Source organism: Exophiala aquamarina (genome assembly GCF_000709125.1).
Source record: "Exophiala aquamarina CBS 119918 chromosome Unknown aczIA-supercont1.14, whole genome shotgun sequence".
NCBI lineage: Eukaryota > Fungi > Ascomycota > Eurotiomycetes > Chaetothyriales > Herpotrichiellaceae > Exophiala > Exophiala aquamarina.
The window spans coordinates 354,265-375,243 of record NW_013550574.1 but is presented as its reverse complement, the minus strand read 5'-3'; the positions used below and the strand labels follow the sequence as shown (position 1 = coordinate 375,243).

The window sequence follows — 20,979 nt, the reverse complement described above, 5'->3', positions numbered from 1 at the left end:
TATATACTCCTACATTTTAGGACTAGAAACAGTTCGTTTATAGCTCATTCGTTACGCTCGATATTACTACTCTCTAAGACGTCTATAATATATACCTCCTCCGAAGGAAACCCGTGGCATCACGTGACACTACTATGTAGAACGAATTGTAAAACGTCACCTAGCCCAGTACATCGGTGAGGCGCTTGCCGACTATGGGAGATGATGGACTGATCACTAAATAGAGTAGGAATTCCGCATCACCGTCACATCTCGAGAGCGAGGCTTATTTCCAGGCCGGTAGAGCAATATCGCTAGACGATACGCGGGATGGCTTCAAGACAGTCAAGGCGATAGATCTGTAGATGGCGAGTATCCCGAAGCGAAATCAGTTTCACTACCAGAATTGCTCTCAGCTTCTGGCTCCATACGTTGATAAACAAAACTCACAGAGACTTGAGGAAATTTAGGTAGGTGTCGGATAGGCTGTCCGGGCATTCTTCCGCGAGCTGGTGCCCGTACTTGAGCTCCGTGTACTGAACATTACTGGCAACATTCTTCATCTGCTTCTCGACCTCCTGGCCGATAAAATCCTTGCTACCGACGGCAAGTACAGGCAGTTGAAGTTTTGATCTGGCAGAGTCCTTATTTGCCTTCACATTGACTTCTGTAGCTCGGTCTGTGGGACGTCAGCATAGACAAGATGGGCGAATTTTGAACGTACAAATATTGAAGATGCTTCTCAATCCACCAGGCTGTGATGCACTTCTGACATATTCTTCAATAGCATCATCATCGATCGATGTCGGATCATGGGCTTCATTTTTGATGAACCTGTGGCAGAGATTAGCAGTTTATACCAGGGCATTTTCCTAGCATACACTCACCAGGTAAAATATTCCTTCTCCCTTCCAGTGATCAACAATTCAGGAACGTCCCGTACATGATAGAACGCAACATGCCACAGATGTGTTTCTGGCCTGGAAGAGTCAAAGGTTGCCCATTCCTCTAGACCCAAGCCTGGGAGCAACATTTCCTGGAATACCAGGCTCAACACTCTCTCTGAGTGTCGAACAGCAACTTGATACGCCGCTGCCGCCCCCCAGTCTTCGCCAACTATGTGAAACTTGTCATGACCCAGTTGTTCCATCAATTCGGCAATGTCATCAGCCACGGTGGGCATATCATACCCTGAATCTGGATGGGTTGAGTCTCCAATGCCTCTCAAGTCTGGAACAACGACCGTGAAGTTCTTGGTCAAACGTGGTACGACTTTTCGCCAATAGTATGATGTTTTGGGTATGCCATGCTGCAACAGTAGCGCTGGTCCAGAGCCTGCTGTGTAATAATGCACGCGTACACCAGTGGACAGTCTCTTTCGCCCGTGTTCAACCTCTCGTCCATTGTGGTCTCGGATCTTTACCGCCATGTTAATGAGAATGACGAAGTGCTGCAAAGGCAGATAGCAGTATTTTCAACGCTTTTTGTTCTACATACAGACCCCATGACCGAAGTCATATGTGAAGAAATGTCTTCCAGAGGGCCCCAAGTATTAACCTTGCCCAAACCCCGCCACTCCGGAAATTTCTCCACACAGAGTTTTAGGTTCAGGCTTCGCCTAAACGCTTAAAGGGGATCCGTATAAACGGCTAAAGGTCAAAGGTCTACATCTCCGCTTTTTGGACCACTTGGTGTGCGGCTAAACGGGCAGAAAACTGCAAATGCCCCAAGGCGTGCACCGTGAAAGGGCTCCAGACGCAATCTTCGACTCGGTGCAATGGGATTTCTTCGCATCTGGACCTGGTTAGACGCCAGATGCCACCTCCAGAGTTGAATCAGTTGAATATCTTCGGTGGGCCAATTGCTTGGTGACTTAATGCCTTACACTTGGGGTCATGGAGATTCTCGTCGTGATCGAATGGGGAGCGGCTGTTCGGAAGCTTTCTTCTCTCGTTGGTGGTCACGGCGTCAAAAACATGGCCCGAGGCCTTGCGAATATATAACGCGGACGATTGGCCCCCTCAAGGCTACGCAGAAGCATCACGTTGCAGTATCACCACTGTTGTAACAGGAAACTTCACACTACCTGCTCCCTGTACCTAGATTTTGCCTTTGCACACACCTAAGACTTGACTCATTGTCATGGCTTTCAAACCCTGGAGGGTCCTTCCAGGGTCTGCCCTGCTCTGGATTCTCAACCTCTTCTCGGCCGTCGCCCTCATCTTTGAAGGTTACAATCAAGGTGTTATGGGTGCAGTCAACGGCACACCGGGCTACATCGACACTGTTGGCATTGGCGCTGATGGCAAAGTCACTGATGCCACCAAGCAAGGCGGCCTCGTAGCCGTATACTACTTTGGCGCCATGTTCGGATGCTTCTTTGGCGGGAAGATTGGAGATCTCTACGGTCGCAGGAAAGCTGTTGCGCTGGGAAGTTTGCTCGGCATTATTGGGGGAGCTTTACAGGGTGCGTCGCAGAATGCCAACATGACTATTGTGGCTAGGACGATTTGTGGCGTGGGTATTGGGTTTATCAACACGGTATGAGACTTCCCCATTGAGCGTGATACAGCACTGATGCACCTCAGATTATCCCAGCTTGGATCAGCGAGCTCGCTCAAGCACACAACCGGGGTTCAGCATTTGCCCTTGTCTTCGCTGCAAATTATGTGGGTATTGTGATTGCCTACTGGATCGGCTACGCTTTACGGAACAATACCACAGACTTCCGCTGGCGGTTTCCCTTAGCCTTTCAAGTTGTCCCGCTTGCCATCGTTCTAGGCACAGTGGCCTTCCTACCAGAGTCTCCTCGGTACCTATTGACGGTCGACCGCCGTGACGAAGCTCTTGAGATCCTTGCAAAAGTCCGAGGCGACGCCGACTTGAACAATCCCACCCTCCAAGCTGAGATCGCTCAGCTTGATGCCATCGTTACCTCGGCTCGCAGCTCCCGCTACTCCCTACACAACCTCTTCCTTTGGGGTCGCCACTCTGGCAAACTCCACCTTGGCCGCCGTATTGGTCTTGCCGTGGGTATCATGATGATGATGGAGTGGACTGGCATTCTTGCCATTACTGTCTATGCCAGTATTATGTTCGAACAAGCTGGCTTCACTACCGAGAAGTCGTCCCTGCTTGCTGGTATCATTCAGATTGTCGGCATCATCGGCACACTTGGTGCAGTCTTCACCATCGACCGCTTTGGTCGTCGGCCATCACTGCTCTTCGGCTTCATTGTGCAGGGCGCTGTACTGCTCCTCTCAGGTGGCCTGTCACGTCTCGGTGAACTCCACCCAGCTCATTCAGGCTCTTATGGAGCAGCGTCCGTCGCCATGGTCTTCATCTACACTTTCTTCTTCGCTCAGACAGTGCTGATGATCGCTTTCATCTATCCCACTGAGATTTGGCCGCAAGAGATGCGTGCGCGCGGTAATGCATTCGGTGTGTTCGGATGGGCTGTTGGCTGTGGAACTACTACTTTGGTGATCCCTTCCATGTTTGCTGCATTGGGATGGAAGACTCTGATTGTGTTTGGTGCTTTTAACTTCGGGAGTGTGCCGCTGGTGTGGTTCTTCTTCCCAGAGACGAAGGGGAGAAGTTTGGAGGAGATCAATTTATTGTTTTGTAGTGAGAGTCCGTTCGTGAAGGAGAATGAGAGGACGTATAATGAGATCTTGGTGAGGTCTGGTGGAAATGTGGCGAGTGCAGAGAGAGAGATTATGGAGACTCTAGATATCTGCAAGAGGGAAAATGACAGTGGTAGCGGACTTGAAAAGGGTGAGTTAGGCATAGGGAAGACTGTTGAGTGAGCATATGTTGAGGTGGTTGAAAATGCTGTGCCACTGGCTTCCTGAAACTTACCGTAGATAAATAGGGGGATACAGTACTCAGGTTAGTCACTGACTGCTCTAAGGTTTAGAAGAAAATCTCCACACATTTTAGTGTAATGTTCATGGCAAAAGTAGTGATTCAAGCGGAATAGAAGTAGAGAGGAAACATTGGCCCTAACAAATTATTGAAATAGTCTCTTATCTACGTAGATTCACAAATGTCAGAAATGGAGACCTCTGGGTAGAACAGTGGCTCGTCAACCAGGCTGGGAATGCCAGATTGAGCGATTTCAATAGTTCGAGTTTCGATGCTAAGCCTGCTCTCGGTCTCAGTCCCAGATCAGCACAACTTGAAGGTATCGAACGTTTGAGCCACTCCCTACCCAGACTATATAGCATTGATAGTTCCAAGCAGACGGAGCATTTCGCACTGGGTCTTTCGCTGTAAAGCTGCCAGTAGAGGACGTTGTTATCGAGGAGGTACTATGTATATCCGTGTTAGTGTAGGCTCTCAGAGACCTAAGTTACCGTGAATGAAGCGGGCGTATTTTATCTGCCGCCATCGTGACATGGGTGATGGTTGAACAGGCGTTTCCTTCAATGGCTCAGAACCGCTAATAGGCAAATCCTCAAGCTAAGTTCAAGCACCATCTATCCCTCAATACAGCTCTGTTTTTCGTTCTCATGCCATTGTCTGAATTTTACATATATTAATGGAAAACTTCCTAATTTAGTTCGTATTATGTCCACTTCTAATCGTTTAGTAGCCCCTGTACGGAAATAATATATCCATATAAATACTTCTGCAAAATCTCTATAGCCTTAGTGTATTATGTCCCTTAGGTACCTCGATCTTGACTATCTAACTTTAGATCCCGGGAATGTCTCAGGGACCTCGTAGCAAGCATATAGCTAATTGGTCCCACAACCCGAGATATCCTCGCACTTTCGAGCGGGATTCGAGTCCTATTGAGCGATACTCAAGGACCTACGGACCTATTGCCTGATAAAAGGACTATGCTGTTATATTATTACGACAGGAGCGTCGCAGCCTTAATATAGAAGAAATTAATAGGAAGAAATTTTTAAGCCTTACTGTCTTAGTATAGGGATAGCTCTAGACTCTAACCTCTAATGCTTACTCATAGAACAGTAGAAGCAAAAATCAAAAGATCTATTGGGAGGAGGAATAAGCAGTGCCAGTGTCAGGAATGATAAGGGTAGGGATAGATCGCGGACATTAAGGTACTATTTGTATTCAAGAGATGGACACTACTAATAGACATATCTACTATATAGCTATACCTACCAATTAGCCCGACAGTGGTGCCTAATAGCTAGAGTACTAAAGTCCGCGAAGTTTTTCTTCCACTAGGAGATTTCATTAATTTGATCAATTATGTATCAAACCTTCTGCGAGTCTCATTTATCACAACTGCTGTGGCAGCTTCGGTTGGGATGGCGAAGTGTCCACGTGTGCACAACTTCTTGTGCTTCTGAATTGGCAGGATACTAGAATCCACGCCGAACCGCTCTTGGCAGTCGTAAAGATCGGGGCAAAGGTAGGTTTCTCTAATGGTCTGCTCTACTTGCTAAGTAGACAGCTTAATGTACATCATACATGCGATGCAGCTGACGACTGGAAAATCATTTACACGGTGACTTGATCAGCGAATCCATCAAGCTCTCTTTTCCAATTGCGATGCTGAGCCACTTGTGCGAAGAAAACATCAGCAAAATCATTTGGATCTTTGGCAATCTCTGTGCTAGACGAGCCGACCTTTGGCGGCGCATGAGCAGTCACCACTCCATACCATTCCAAAATCTGCCCACCTGAGCTTGACTTAGCAAGCTTAGGTGGCTCCCGGACTTCCTTGATGGCTTCCTCGACCAACTTGACACCGGCGCCCACTGCACCAATGGCTTTAAGGTGGCCAAAAGCCTCACGGACCCAGAACCGAGCGAGACCAATGCCGATAAGCGCTTGGGCGCTTTGATCGCCGTCTGGTATAAATACTGCGTCGAACATAGTGCTGCGCATGCCATTGAGGAAGTGATCTGGTTTGCTTCCACCACCGCCAGCAGATTTGATGACCTGACGCTTAGGAGCAATGGTGAATGGCAAAGCTCCTTGCGCTTTGATTGCAGCAACTATTGCGTCATACGAATTTGAGTCATAGCCATCAGCAATGAGGATTGCAATCCTTCGTGACTCGATAGTTGGCTTCTCTGGGAGAAAGTCTAGCTGGCTTAGACCTTGGCTTTTATGACCATCATTTGTTCGTGTTTGTTTGTTCGGTGTAGGTGCACCACATTTTTCTGCAACAGCCTGAGCAAGAGATATGTCGACCTCGGCCAAGCGTGTGACAAGACGCTCGTAGACAATAGGATCGTCACAATGGTCTAGCTCGAACGAGAAGGCGTTGGTGATATGCTGTTTTTCAATCGTTGCCAACGAGTTATAAAATAGTTGTGCTTGAGAGATATAGTCGGTCCACTTGGATGAAAGCATGCGGGCCTTGATACCGTCTGTTTTGGCGGGATAACTTCGGAAGCCGCCACTTTCCTTATTGTGAGACGCAGGCGGGTTAGATTCAAATCGATTAGGCCAGTAGTTGACTGTGCCTTTTGTGATGGTATGACGACCTTGACCATCACGATTGAAGTTCAGCACAGGGCACACTGGGCGGTTGATTGGCAACTCTTGCCAGTTTATTCCCAATCGCGAGAGCTGAGTGTCGAAGTATGAAAAGTTTCGACCTTGTAGTAAGGGATCGTCGGTGAAATCAATACCTGGTACGATGTGACTAGTACAGAAAGCCACCTGTTCGGTCTCAGGAAAGTATTCATCGACATTGCGATTAAGTTCCAGCTCTCCGATATATCTAATGGGTACCAGATCTTCAGGCCACACCTTTGTAGCATCGAGGATGTCGAAGTCAAAATTATGCTGATCCTTCTCTGGAATAAGCTGCAGACCAAACTTCCATTTTGGGAAAGCTTTGTTGCTAATGGCTTCGTACAAATCTTTTCGATGAAAATCAGGATCTTGACCGGCCAATTTCAGAGCCTCATCCCACATAAGCGAATGTACACCAAGTTGGGGAGTCCAGATAAATTTGCAGAATGTACGTTCACCCTTAGCGTTGATCAAAGAAAAGGTATTAACGCCAAAGCCTTGCATCATACGATAAGAGCGAGGTGTTCCGCGATCTGACATCGCCCAGAAGAACATGTGTGTGGCCTCTGGGTGCAAGTAGACGAAATCCCAGAAATTGTTGTGAGCGGTTTGCCCCTGGGGAACTTCGTTATGCGGTTCGGGTTTCACAGCATGAACTGGCACCTGTTAGACGTAAATTAATAGCACAATTAATATCACCTACCCAGATCGGGAAATTTGATTGATTCCTGGATGAAGAAGACTGGAATATCATTGCCTACGATATCCCAATTCCCCTCATCGGTGTAGAATTTGACCGCAAAGCCTCGAACATCGCGTACGGTATCTGCACTTCCACGACTACCTTGAACGGTAGAGAAACGAAGAAATACTGGAGTTTCTCGGCTGGTGTCGGTGAGGACCGGCGCAAACGTCACATCCTCAGCACTTTTGTAAAGCTTGAAGGTTCCGTGTGCGCCAGCTCCGCGGGCGTGAACCACCCGCTCTGGAATGCGCTCATGGTCAAATCGGTGGATCTTTCACTTTTAGCAACATTTCCTCGCATCCAAGGCTTGGACAGCGTACTCGTTCTCTAGCAATTTGATCTTCAAGCAGGCTGGGTCCAATCCTATCCTTTCCTTGATCGACCGTCTTCACCCAATGGTCCACATCATGGACCTTGATGCCGTAATCGGTAGTTGTTGTCTGCTGACTATGAGCATCTTTTGTATTCTTCAAAAGATCCGAAATCTTCCTGTTTTCAGCCATTGTGAGAGACTGTGTTGAAGGCGTAGGTATAGTCTGAGTATGAAAAAGGATAGACGTCGAATATTATTATACTGATAAGTCTAGAACTTCTGCGTCATAGTTTGTGGTGAATCAAGCTAGACGGCATGTATTCCATGGGCCACAGCAGTCAATTCCTGCCACGCGGGCCCTCAGGGTGGTTGGCTGGAAGAGTGTTGCGCTTAGATTGATCGGCGTCATGGTTTCAGTTCGTTTCCTAGAGCCTTATACTACGGACGATCATGATTGCGAACAGGAGCCCTGTTGTTTAAATACCCGGCTACTGATTCCGCCAATAATAGCACAAGGCATGGGGATGATAATTTTCTCTGCAGCTGATCCTTACAGGAGTGTTGGTTCATAGTTGCCCCGGTCCACTAGGCCCGGAACAGGTTTCTCATATTGAATGGTTCGCCCCACGTAGGCCGCATTGAGGAAACCGGATAGCTAATCCGATGCCCGTCGTAACCAGAGAAGCGGAGGCGATTTCCGGCGTCAACGGCGAAATGTTTGACGTTGGCATGATAGCCCGTTCAGAGCCGCCCACGGACAACGGTGCCACTCTGAATCCATTGCTCCAAAAATCGTAGAAATCCACTTCACTTGAGGATTCGTTGGTTTGGCCGAGTGAACAGAATCTCAGCCCTTCTATTGGGGAATGTGTCTCGCAAAAAGAGGAATTGACAGGCGTACTCGCAACACCTGATTATGTCTTCGTGTTCGCAATTGCTCGCTGGGAACAGTTCTTGGTAAATACCGATACTCGTCCAGCCTGACGTCAGCGTAACCATAAGCAAAGTGCAGCCGGACCTACGATCCGTAGCAACGACGAGGCTCTATTCCTTCACCATCTAAAATTTACGTAAGATTAATACGTTCTATTGGCGCTAAATATGATACAGATAGTAATATTTTTCTTTCAGGTTAATGTCATATATATCTACCGATATCTAGTTAGTTATTTTCGAGCTATCTAAGCTAGAACTTTTATTTAGATTAGTACATTTGACTCGAGGATTACTTATTAGGAAGTAGAGTCCGCAACTCATATATAACTCAGTTGTTAACTATAAATATAACCTAGATAGCTACTTACCTATATTTAACTAGACTTAGCTTAAATACTACCTTAATTTAATACTAAAACGGCCCTAACCTGAGTACTATACTGGATAATCTATTTGGAGTCCTTAAGAAGTCAAGAAATCCTTAAAAAGACTAGTAGAATCTCGTATAAAAGTTCAAAGATATTTTAGATCTATGTAATGTGAGCGCCGTGAGAGAAAGAAGCGGAGTACACATTGGTGGCCTTGAGCACGGTCATCGGAAGTTGTAAGTGATGTCGGCATTGCTCTCATCGTGCGGCCGCCATTGTCCAATAGCTCAACGGCTTGAACTTGTCGTGTCAATATTTGAATTGTCTCGTCGAATTTAAGTGATAAGGAGTTGAGTGCTGTCTGTTGAGTTCCGCGGATGGTATACCAGGAACATTGAAGTGGGCAAAGATGTCGAGGGCTGCGTCGAGACCTGGAGTTATATTGGTTCAGATTGGTGGGAGTATATATACGGGTCCACGCCAATGCAGGTCAGTGGAAGGTTACGTATATCACCAACCCTAGAGGATCTATGTGCCTCTGAGAGGTCCGAATACATAGTATCCTTCTTTAGAACAAACAAATTTGGCAGGTACGGGACATACCGTTACATATACCCTGTGATCTAGCAAGAGCTTCTATAATCCCATTCGATATCGAGTCCGAGAATGATTTCAGTTTAGGAGATCGATCGTTGGTATATTTCTGGTCGGCTTCTCTGGACTCGAAAATTTAGCATTTTGACATCTTCTAGACTGAAGTTTATACTCATAGTCTCTATGCTAGTAACTTACACTAGATACTTGATTTCTAGGAGCATCTTTTCTGTAGTTTCAAAGGATTCTAAATACTAATATAGTAGCGATAATATCGATCAATAAAGGAGGTAGTCTAGCTAGTAGCGCGCTATGTTTGTTTAGAATTAGTACGCGCTAGCCATGTCTGGGCGCAAACACTAGCCGCAGGTTTTAATTACATCAAGACAGTCTATCGAAACTATACGAGGCATTACGTAGCGCGACGCTCAACAAAATAGCGTTAACCCAGTTCCATAACTTCTGCGCTGAACTTCACCGGACCTTCCTCACGGAAGTACTGGTCTTTCAATCCTAGAATGGCCAGGCCACGGGCCTCCCCGTTTGAATCATATCGTGGTAGCTCATAAGCAGCAGTACCGACTGCAAGCTTACCGGCGAATTCCTGCAACCAATTGAAATACTCAAGGAAGTCTGGCGCGATTTCATGAAATCAGTCACTGTCCCTTTTGTAATCAAGGTGTTTGACTTCCCCATTCCTTCTGCTCAGCAACAGAGGGAAGTGCCTTGTTCTCATGGTTTGCAAAGTAACAGGCAACAGACACTGCTTAGCATCCATAAACGCGGAAGGAGAGAGCAGCCTGATACTGACCTCTCACAGTTAATGATGGGTTGTCAATATTCAGGATAGTCCATTTGACGCTGGGACTGGATTGGTCCGTTAGAAAGGGAAAGCTGAGGCGGAACACGGTCGCAAACAAAACACGGTCAATATTCAATGTGCCGTGCCGTATTCAAATGTGACAGTGATGCTATTAGTGGGTCGTGTAGACGTGACCGGTGCTTGGATTTGCACATCCGGCAAGTTATACACCGACTCGAGCTGTTCATTCCGTTCCGTCGGCGCGTTGAGAGATACAGTAGTCCACGACGACTTCATGAAGAGATCTGAGATCAGATCTGATGCAGAAATATTCCCTAACACCACCTCGAAATTTTGCACCTCACAGGATTAGCAGTTTTCCACAGCTCATTGAGACGACCGTCCTTGCTCACCTTACCAGCAGACATATTCGGCGAACGATACGCTTTGGAATGCTCGAATGCGTCCGGAAATGCTTTGCCAGCCTCATCAATCCCATTGATCTTTGGCATGTCGGCGACATTATAGTGACCACTGCCAACAATCAGCGCGGCGAACTTCTCCTGCCACCAATAATCACTCAGTTTCCCTCATAATAACGGTTCAGACTGCTACAACGTCACCACCCACTCATCGCCTTGCCTCTGTTCTCTGGAAACGCTGTGAGTGGAGGCCACGGTAAGCACTCCAACGTTACTATCTAAGCCAGCGTATATGGCTGTTCTTTCTGTTAGGGCCCCTCTACCTGGGCTGCCAAGCTTGGGAACGAAGCCTGACTAGTAACCTTGCGTGGTGGGCGCCAGGATGCTGGGAACAAGTCGGGCTCGGGATCGTAATCCCTCGCCATGATACTGAGCATAGGTATACTTGTATTTTGGTTTCTTTAGGTTAAGCAATTTTTGATCCTCGAATTGGAAAGCTGAGGAACCTACCAAAGGCCTTCCACTTGATCTTGTCTTGCAAACACTCGTGTCTTATCGAAACTGTTCTCTTCTGATAGAGCATACATAGCAGCTAAACCTGAACGGCCAGTTCCCATCACAGCAACCCGTCAATATCGAGGAGCCATCGTAGAACCCGATCAGACGATCTTGTCCGGAGAGTGAGAGGAAAAGCAACCATTTTAGGCCTAGCAGCAATGCATAGGATGACTTCTGGGCCTGGAGCGCCGCAAACAAAGGTACTTATCTATAAGCAGTAGAAATGATTGAAACGTTCGTGAGACAGCCTCGGGCCATCAGGTAAATAAGATGCTCAATGTTAAAGCTGGACAGGATTGTCCAAAGCAGGACACTGTCAGCAAACAGCCACTCTGTATGGAAGTTGTATCTTTCTGCTCCGGAACCTTCTCGGTCGATATCGCATTGCTTTTGCAGCCCGTAGGCACATCACGATTCAACATCGATGGGTTTATGTAGTGATCTCACGGCAAAGGCTCAATGCCCACGTCGAGTGGACAGCACCGAGTCAACGTGCAAAACGCTGTATTCCACGTTGAATCCGCTCTCTGTGTCTTAATATTCTCACATAGCTACTTATATCAGGATGGAACTATATCGTTCGGCACATGTAGAAATGAAGTCAATCGAAAGTGCACACGTTGGGCAGAATGTCAAGCGGCCTCACGAGGGAAAGAATGGCAAGGAATAACGATTATCCGGTGGCGTCGTTTGAGTATTTGTTTGGCCGTAGCCTTGGCATGAAGTCAGGGTGGAACTGAGATGATGGAACTGGAAACCCATGGCCGTCACCCGCAGGCACATGGCATAGAGCATCCTCTGTTGTTCTCCATCATAAAGTCCAAGTTACAGTATTTCCACCCTCGCCTCTACCCATTTATCGTCCCATTCTTCAATAAAGCCCAGAGGCTACCTCCATACCATCACCGAGTCATTGCTATTCCGGTACTCCGTAGACTGGCACGCGATACTCGGAACCCGACCTGCTTTGAGCATTGAAATCATGAGGTCTACGATCATCCCTCTTCTATCAATTCCTCTTCTTCTACCGCAGCTTTCCGGCGCCGTCTCTTTATCCTGCGACAACGTACGAGTAGACGGCAAGAAGTTTGACTTCTCCAAGCTTGGGGGTCGGCATTCAGTGTCTGTCCTCGATTCCTCGAGACCGCCTGCTGAATATAATACGACGTGGACGATCGATCTATGTCAGCCGCTGAAGAAGATTGAGGGAGTGCGAGATGTTGATCAGTGCCCTAGTGGCACAAGAGGTATTGCTCCACTTCACAGAGACAGCGCGGTTGACAGCTAATCATGAGTAGTATGCGGAATAATCGAATCCTGGAACCCGGCAGACGATCCAGACAAGAAACACGTGCAGGTTGAAAATGTCATGCCCATAGCTGGCAACTTTGACGCAAGCACTGGCCAGAATCTCAACCCCAAGTACACTCGACTAAAGTCCCAGGACTCTAATAGCGAGGGTGTTCAAATTGAACTTCATGGAGGGAACTATGGCAAAAAGAGACAGCAGGCTGTGGTCCAACTCGAGTGCGACCGAGACAGAACAGGCAATGAACGGATGAAGAAGCGGGATGATGGAGACGATGGTGAGGAGCCTCCGACCGCCAGCCTGACCTACGTCAGCTATGGTGATGTGGAGGGTAAAGAGCGCCTGCAGGTGCTGCGCCTGAACTGGAAGACCAAGTATGCATGCGAAGACTTCACTGAAGACGACGGGGAAAAGAAAGGCGGCTGGGGCTTCTTCACCTGGTTTATTCTGATGTATGGGAGTTCTAAATCCCCTTTGACACAGCCCGGAGACTAACTGATTGATAGTGCATTCCTCGGCATCGCAGCCTACCTCATCTTTGGGTCATGGCTCAACTACAATCGATATGGCGCTCGTGGTTGGGACCTATTGCCCCACGGAGATACCATTCGCGACCTCCCTTATCTCTTCAAGGATCTCTCCAGGAAAGTGGTTGATACTGTATCCGGAGGTGGTTCGAGAGGTGGTTATAGCGCTGTATGATCAGAGACGGATCGTTTTAATCTGATGGGTTTCTTGTAGAATAGCTAGGGATTGAGGCATAGCATGGCACCCAGGATGTCGAGGGTCAGTCGTACAAGGCTATACCTGGGCGCTTCTCGGGCTCATATTGTTTTATAACAATCATAATCGTGCCGGCGATCGGTTTGGGGCTTTCCTTCACACCCAGCATGAGATGGACTGTACTATGTGCACAACTGAATACCAAGGTAGATAGCTTACCTTGTTTCTCAAACGCTACAGCCGTGACAAACGCGTGAAGGGACTTGGTATAGCATAGTGATGGTCTCTAATCTTAAAGCGGCGCTGGCATGTGACAGCCAGCCTTGCCAAGAGATATTCTGGCGGGATCCTCATCAAGTTTCAGAGGCTCAGGAAAGAAGGAACTCGACTTCCCTAATATATAATTCTCCTCCAACGTCGAGATCGCCACACTGAGTCTTCTGTACTAACTAAAGCACGTAGGCAGTTGACCTTCATTGCGTCTATCTCGATTCCATCTACTCCTCGTCACGCAACTCTACAGCTTCACCCACCACAGCCAAGATTATCAGGACATCCGGCCCTCTCTCTACCGTCCGCCGAGGCTATTGTCTCTGTGTTATAATTGCTTTTAGTTTCAACGGATAATATGCTGTCACGGAGAGTTGTAAGTGCACTCTACTGGGAAATGCATCCTATGGCCAGTATACGCATTCACAATGGGTAAAATGTGCTCAATCAGAGAAATTCAATCATTCAATGCCTGTCTCTGAGTTCATTTTGGCCCCGTCTCATGATCAGATGCACGACAAGGTGCTAACATGATTGCCTTGTAGCTTTCGAAAGAAGAGGAGTCTGAATCGAGGGACGCAGAAGTCACTCGAGAAGACCAAGACAAGATCAACACCTTCTCGAAGCTGCACAACCGAAGTAAGATTCTACAAGAGGAACTCACCCAAAAACAAGTAAGACTACTTGCAATCGCCACCCGGTGTCGTGGATGAGCCGACTAACACCCTCTTGCAGAAAGATAAAGAAGACCTGGAAGAGCTCTCCACAGAACTCGAACTTGCCGATGAAGATGAGCTCGTCCCGTAAGTTTTCGCCAAGATCAGGTTGTATTTATGTCGCCGTAGCCACTAATAGTATATCCCATTTAGATACAAGATTGGTGATTCGTTCATGAATCTCCCTCTCCCTGAGGCGCAGGACCTGCTGTCGACGGCGACAACTGAACTCGAAACCGAAGTGTCCACTTTGGAAGAAGAATTGAGTGGACTGAAGGAGGAGCTAGATGGTCTCAAAGCGCATTTGTACGCAAGATTCGGAAAAGGCATCAATCTTGAAGCCTAGTATCAAGCCACAGCTTGTGACGATGAGATCAATCTGGGGCTCCGACACCATCAACTGAGATGGTTTCGTATCAATGCACTCAGCAAATTTCGACCATAGAAACGACCTTTCGAGCGGCTACTCCAGAATATGACGCCCTCTCATCGCTTCTGCTGTCTCAAAGGAGCCGATCGGCTTGGCTGTTTCTTCAGGTTCCTTAGCCCCGGGCTCCAATTATGAAACTAAACCAGCGGCACGCTGATAGGAAGCTACACAATGGAAATGGGGTGTCGAGTACGTACGAATCAGGATTCAAATCCTACAGATGAAAATAAATTAATGATCAACAATATCACTTTGAAGGTTTGCAATTCTCTTCATTGCTAATATTCATAGCTAGAGTATTCTTTCGTCGTGTTGACTAGCTAACAACAGAATATGACATTTAATCAAAACATGTAAGGGTTATTCGGGAAATTAGCGGGGGATCATTAAAATCTCTTGGTTTCTGGCCGGCAATCAGGGGCGACTTAGTCGGCGCTCTTCAACACCTTCATCTAAAACAACATGGGGCTCAAGGTCTGAAGCGTCTTTGTCTTTGATTCCAGTCATAGATTGCATGATGCGGGCGGCGAAAAGATCACCGCTGACATTTGTGAGAGTTCGGAAACGATCGATGAACCAGTCAATGGCTACTACCACGGCGTACATTCCGGTAATGGGCACATTGATTGCGCCTGCGATCATGACAGTTAAGACGAGCGACGAGCTAGGGATCGGTGTTGTAGCAATGGATGAAAGTGTCGACAGGAGGACAATGATAACATATTCTCCTGCGTTCAGCGCAATTCCTTGTGTGGTAGCAAGGAAGACAACCACCATGGGGAAATATATGGCCGTTCTGTTCAAGGTCAGAAGTGAAGCTGTCGTGCCGGAGAACCAAGACTCACCCGTCCATATTAATCAAACACCCAAGCGGAACAGTGAACTTGGCAATGGTCTCAGGGACGCCACGAGCTCGCACCATTCGGATCGTGACTGGCAGTGTCGCTGCGGAAGATGCAGTTCCCCAAGCAGTAATCCAGGCAGGCGAACCTTTCATCCAGTATTTATATGGATTCAATCTAGTGAAGGCGAAGAAGAGGATAGGGAGCATGATGAAGAGATGAATGGCCATTCCTGCAATAGACCCACCAATCAGAACGCCGAGGTTTCTTCCGATGTCCGAGATCTCTAGGGTCATGAGGTTCGACAGGATGAGGAAAAATACACCAATTGGCGCCAACTTGATGAGGAACGTGATGACAATGGTGATAATCCTCTCAACCTCTCTCACAGCCCGCAAAAGCGAAGAATCAGGGCCTTTAATCAAGCAGCCCGCAACGACAGCAGTGATCAACACTCCCAGGAGCTGGTCCTCTGCGAGTGCCGCGAAGATATTGGAAGGGATGAAAGACTGGAAGACTTGCACCACAATATCATGAGGTTCAACTGCCGCTCTCTCTTCAATCAGGTCCTGGTCGTCATCTTCTACGGCAAGGCTGTCACTTCCGACCTCAACCATCAGTCGTCGCCAAACAAGATCCACTAGGATCATGCTATGGACGACGGCGAGCATGGTGGTCAAGACATAGTAGCCGACAGTCCACTTAGCGAGTTTCGCTCCATCTTTGGCCATGTCCTTCAATGTCTGGACTGCGAGAATGATTGCAGTGACAATGAGCGGTAGAACTGCCAAAGTTAGAGGGGTTCGCTTGAGATACAGTTGAACCTACCAGTCGCTCTCAAAGCTCTCAACCACAACATACCGGGAATCTCGAGGATTTCAGGGACAGCTTCAGGCACTTCGTCGACAGTGGCCGTAACCGCCATCCCTATTCCGATAGCAATAGCGGCAGCGATCACGATTTGCAATGCCGACCCAGGCGTCATCACCTCTGCTTGGAGCGATTTGTGCCATGGTCGCTTGATTTTCTCGCTCGACTCCCTCTCAGAAAGCTCCGAAGATGCATTTGTGGGCTGCGCCTCAAGTGCCTCCGATCGGTCTTTTTCCATTATGACTGGTGCTCAGGCTTTGGTAAAGAGTATGATGGGGGGGGGGTGTGAGAGATGAAGCAGAGGCAAAGCGGTGGAAGGGAACACATTTCCCAAGACTGGGTTTTGGGCGACTGATATTTGTAGACCACCACTCGGCTGCTCTCATCGACCCCCTAGATAACAGCTTGAAGAGAGGCGCCATCGTGGAGTGACGCCCAGCGCTGGAATCTGCATACAAATATTCGCCAAGCATGCATTTTGTAGATCCGCAACCATCGGCACAAACAAATGACTTTGTCCAAGATTTCGCCAAACCTCCCAAGGCCGAGCCGCCCTCAAGCCAAGGCTGGCGAGTGACGACGCCTAGAGGTCCAACGTTACAACAACGTCGATGGCAGGCTTGCCAATGGATGCTTTAACGTCGTTTCCTGGTCTTGGAACCCCTCAACAAGACTGAGCTACAGTGCTTTCCACCACCAAATGCATCAGATTCCCCACTGAAGGATTGGTGAAAGATAAGACGATGTCACCAATATTTGACCAGGGGCGTCCGTCGGTGGTACCACGAGGATGCTGTCTTGTTCAAAACATGCAGCGGTTGCCATCGGTTTGCTCGATGGACCCTGGCTCGCTTCGTCGCACATATCTCGTGCTTGTCACATGGCAGGGAGATAAATCTCTCGTGGGCTCTGGGTGTTACAATCTAGTGGAGACTATGATAAGACTGATGGCTTCGTGCTCAGATGGACATGCTCGGTACGAACCACTGCGCTCCTCCAATTACTGGTAGCTAGGCGCTCAGGCACACTTATGGTATGCGTGATCGGTCCTGGTTGCAAGGCTAGGTGTAAGTCGCGCTGGTGATTTTCGTCAGCACCAACACCAGGCCCAAGAACTTACGGTACTGCAACAGATTCGGCCTCATCAGCTTCACATCTGCCAAGGATTATCATGTATCCTCATGTGAACTTTTCAAGTTGTGCTCTCAAAGGCCACTCAACGATTACAGGCTGCATTGCATCAACAGAGAGCGCCACATACGGGAGATCAACATTGGTCCAAGGACCCTCGTGTCCCTGCTCCGCTCCCACTGCAGCTTGCGTGTAGCGTCGCTTCAAGCTTCTAGGGACTGAGATCGGTTTGCGGGGAACATCTGTGTTCCTTGTGGCTTCGGCCCTCACGGTCCTGGCCTCTCCTTGTGGCATTTACCCTGGGTGCCTACGGGTTTACAATCTCCTTACCTAACAGCACTACCTTTGATCTCGAGGTTTCGGCCTAAAAGGTCCAACCCCGGATCCATGCTATAAGCGGACTGTTACAACCACTTTGCCATGACAATCTAGGATGCCATGACGCAGCGCTGCTGTATGATGGAGCCGCCCGCGAGAACTTATCATACGTCCACTACGTCCACTACAACCTAGGAATCTCAACGTTGACGTAATTTTTACCCTTGCATATTTCCCACTATTGCACGCTATGGTTCTCTAACGAAGTTTCTTGCATCCTCCAACTTTATATGATACAATGCTGCGAAAGCTGAATGGTGTTGTCTCCAGCTAGGCGGTCTGACCCGAGCCCGGGAAAATGGTCATGTTGAGACGGGGTTATGCCGAGCCTACATTGTATATCAGCCTTCACAGGCAACCATCCGCACTGGGAAATAACAAGGATCAAAGCGTCATTAATTCAATCACAGACCACCTCCGCGAGGCTCCTACGATTCCCTGCAAGACTAGATTGATCTTCTGCTTCTCCTTACTGGTCTTCAAGACCCGACATTCGCGTGTGGGATTTGGCGCGAACAAGAGAAAGCACGAGACTAGCCGCCCCCAAGTTCTCGAATTTCACACTCAGCACCATGCATTTGGGCTGAGGACAAAGTTGATTTACAACACAATACAAGCATTGAGCACGTGCAGCAATAAGTCTGAGATCTAAGTTCCCTGCGATTGACCAAGTCCGATCGTAGGTCTGTGCAGCGTCCGAGCTGACGATCTCATTGGGACGGCAGTGACATGCTCCTAGCCTGTTTCCAAAGTAATGGCATCAAACAATACACGTGCCTCGGATCTACAAACCTCGCCCGTGCTTGGACCCCGGGACTTGGGTGCTGCGAACATGGTGGATGCACGTTCCACGCACCATATTAACTCCCCCTTCCTTCTCTCCAACCCGGACTTGTGTTCAGCTTCTGCTTGACAAGGTGTGATAAAGGCGCACGCCACGGACAATCAAAGTGAATTCGAATGATCGAAAGACTGGGTTGCAGGTGTTAGTGGTAGGTGGGAGCATCGGTGGAATTTCGACGGCCATCACACTGAAGGCTCAAGGCCATTTTGTCAAGGTTAGCTCATCGCTTGCTTGCTGGATGGCGTACATTCTCTGACCCTTTGCGATAAAGATCTACGAACAAGCTGCTTTGGATGATACGCAAGGTGCAGGCATCACAATATTTCCAAACGCTCTTGGCGCGGTGCGAAATCTCGGTGTTGATCTAAGCAATATACGTGCCACCAAAGTTAAAAAGGTTTGTACTGCATTGGTGGTCTCAGAGCCTATCCACTGATTACGCTGGAGATTACAAGGTTTCAAGTTGACTCCACGGGTCACCATACCATCGATCTCGACGTCAAGCTCGATCAAGACAGCTGGGTAAGCACATGATTTCTTCCTCTTACATCCAGAACCTCAAACCCTACTACTAGTAGGTTTGGCATAACACGACCTATCAAGATCTCCTGAAAGCACTCCGAGAGAGATTGCAGGATCCCAATGCACCGGGGCCAAAGGCAGAGTTCTATACTTCCAAGACTGTAATTCGAATCGATCCTGCAAACGGCGTACTGTTCTTCACGGATGGTTCGCAAGCCCGAGGCCACGTTGTCATTGGCGCAGACGGGGTGCATTCAATATGCAGATCTTTCGTCCTTCATGGCAACGCACAGCGGTTCCGAATCGAGCGAGGGGTTTTCAGAGCAGTCATACCGCGCGAAAAGCTCCTCAGCGAGCCTGCATTATCCAGATTCGTGCAAAACTTGGGACAAGCATTCTGTTACAACCTTGGCGACAGGACCCTTCTAATCTGGCCTGCATCCGAGCATGAGAGCATCTGCATAAACTTTCTCTACGAGGATCTCAAGGGGTTCATGAGCCTTTGCAAGGACTGGAGAGAGCCATCCAGCAAAATGAAATTGCTTCGGCTTGCACATGGGTTCCCGGAAGAATGCATCGCCTTGTTGGACAGCATCGAAAGCGGTGTATTGCAGGATCTACCTATCTGGGACATGGACCCGTTGAACAACTACCACTTCCAACGACTCGTGTTGGTGGGTGACGCCGCACATCCCATGCCACCTTACTGTGGTCAGCGGGTAGCGATGGCTCTAGAGGATGCCGTGGCCCTTGGAGTACTGCTAGAAAGGAATGTGCTCCCTGCCGAAATTGAAGACCGCTTCAAGCTTTATTCCGGTACACGAAGTTCACACTCCGCAGCAGTGCAGCAATTCGTTCGAGGTCTCAGTGAGGCGGACATATGGGGTGGTGCCAGTGGTTTTGATGGTATGTCTTTCCATGATCTTGATACTTTCTTAGAGCTCACCGATTAACTCCCTCCCCAGCAAGTGCTTTCCGCACCTATATCCTTGGTCATGACGAACGCGTGCATATGTCGCGGACGCTCGGTGTTTGGAAGATGCAGCAAGCATTTCAGCGCGAGCTATCAGAGAGGCAAAACACATTCCAACACGGGGTGCCAGAGCTGCGACACACGGTACCTCCCCTTCGATGCTAGCACGGTGGGTCTGCAGGGTCTGGCAGAAGCCCGGCATGTTCGAAGCCGTCATCCAATCTGCCAGCCGTACAGCAGAAAGGACAATCTTGGTTTTCTAAATTGAAAGTCCCTGAGCGGCAGACTGCAGTTACCAGTTGAAAGGTGTGTTTCATGTTTACCAACTCCGCAGCGTAGTAATCAATAATTTGCTGGCTGTCACAGAATGTTCTTTGGTAGCTTTGATCTGTTGATTTCATGGATTACTACTAGATAGCAGAGAGTGCATTGAGGGTTTCCTGGGTCAATAATGTTGGCAGCCTCGTTCACATCGCGACGAAAGTATGTATACTAAGCCAAGAAAGGCTTGCTACGGTGAGGTGGATCGCTAGGGAACAGTGTTTTCCATCCACATAGCAAGGAATGATAATCAAGCTCAATCACTTGATGCTCCTCCAACTGGATGCGAGCCAGTCACTGCTGGACTTGGGAATCCTTCGATCCAAAATTAGAGGCTTTGGAGAATGTCATGTTGGTCAAATACCAAAGATATCATTGCATAACATGGTCATTGTATTGCGTCCCATCTCCTGCCTGTGGACC

At 48.3% G+C, this 20,979-nt stretch overlaps 8 protein-coding genes across 8 annotated transcripts; 4 read left to right on the top strand and 4 right to left on the bottom strand.

Annotated features, from left to right (window-relative positions):
• Positions 1-425: 425 nt before the first annotated feature.
• Positions 426-1,408, bottom strand: A1O9_10681 (uncharacterized protein; the record flags this gene model as incomplete). The annotated part of the gene is made up of 3 exons (XM_013400369.1): positions 426-658; positions 704-813; positions 867-1,408. The coding sequence occupies 3 exons, from the start codon at positions 1,406-1,408 to the stop codon at positions 426-428; spliced, it is 885 nt and encodes a 294-aa protein (XP_013255823.1).
• Positions 1,409-2,121: 713 nt separating this feature from the next.
• A1O9_10680 (uncharacterized protein) lies at positions 2,122-3,788 on the top strand (the record flags this gene model as incomplete). Its single annotated transcript, XM_013400368.1, has 2 exons — positions 2,122-2,520; positions 2,568-3,788. 2 exons carry the CDS (start codon positions 2,122-2,124, stop codon positions 3,786-3,788), a joined length of 1,620 nt encoding a protein of 539 aa, XP_013255822.1.
• A 1,672-nt stretch (positions 3,789-5,460) lies between these two features.
• Positions 5,461-7,737, bottom strand: A1O9_10679 (catalase A; the record flags this gene model as incomplete). The annotated part of the gene is made up of 3 exons (XM_013400367.1): positions 5,461-7,145; positions 7,193-7,505; positions 7,555-7,737. 3 exons carry the CDS (start codon positions 7,735-7,737, stop codon positions 5,461-5,463), a joined length of 2,181 nt encoding a protein of 726 aa, XP_013255821.1.
• A 2,642-nt stretch (positions 7,738-10,379) lies between these two features.
• A1O9_10678 (uncharacterized protein) lies at positions 10,380-10,759 on the bottom strand (the record flags this gene model as incomplete). Its single annotated transcript, XM_013400366.1, has 2 exons — positions 10,380-10,607; positions 10,661-10,759. The coding sequence occupies 2 exons, from the start codon at positions 10,757-10,759 to the stop codon at positions 10,380-10,382; spliced, it is 327 nt and encodes a 108-aa protein (XP_013255820.1).
• Positions 10,760-12,209: 1,450 nt separating this feature from the next.
• Positions 12,210-13,238, top strand: A1O9_10677 (uncharacterized protein; the record flags this gene model as incomplete). Its single annotated transcript, XM_013400365.1, has 3 exons — positions 12,210-12,474; positions 12,523-12,988; positions 13,043-13,238. 3 exons carry the CDS (start codon positions 12,210-12,212, stop codon positions 13,236-13,238), a joined length of 927 nt encoding a protein of 308 aa, XP_013255819.1.
• A 759-nt stretch (positions 13,239-13,997) lies between these two features.
• Positions 13,998-14,591, top strand: A1O9_10676 (uncharacterized protein; the record flags this gene model as incomplete). The annotated part of the gene is made up of 4 exons (XM_013400364.1): positions 13,998-14,051; positions 14,075-14,203; positions 14,265-14,332; positions 14,399-14,591. The coding sequence occupies 4 exons, from the start codon at positions 13,998-14,000 to the stop codon at positions 14,589-14,591; spliced, it is 444 nt and encodes a 147-aa protein (XP_013255818.1).
• Positions 14,592-15,089: 498 nt separating this feature from the next.
• On the bottom strand, positions 15,090-16,625 carry A1O9_10675 (uncharacterized protein; the record flags this gene model as incomplete). Its single annotated transcript, XM_013400363.1, has 3 exons — positions 15,090-15,471; positions 15,521-16,301; positions 16,346-16,625. 3 exons carry the CDS (start codon positions 16,623-16,625, stop codon positions 15,090-15,092), a joined length of 1,443 nt encoding a protein of 480 aa, XP_013255817.1.
• A 2,025-nt stretch (positions 16,626-18,650) lies between these two features.
• On the top strand, positions 18,651-20,215 carry A1O9_10674 (uncharacterized protein; the record flags this gene model as incomplete). The annotated part of the gene is made up of 3 exons (XM_013400362.1): positions 18,651-18,741; positions 19,204-19,262; positions 19,319-20,215. 3 exons carry the CDS (start codon positions 18,651-18,653, stop codon positions 20,213-20,215), a joined length of 1,047 nt encoding a protein of 348 aa, XP_013255816.1.
• Between the last annotated feature and the right edge of the window lie 764 nt (positions 20,216-20,979).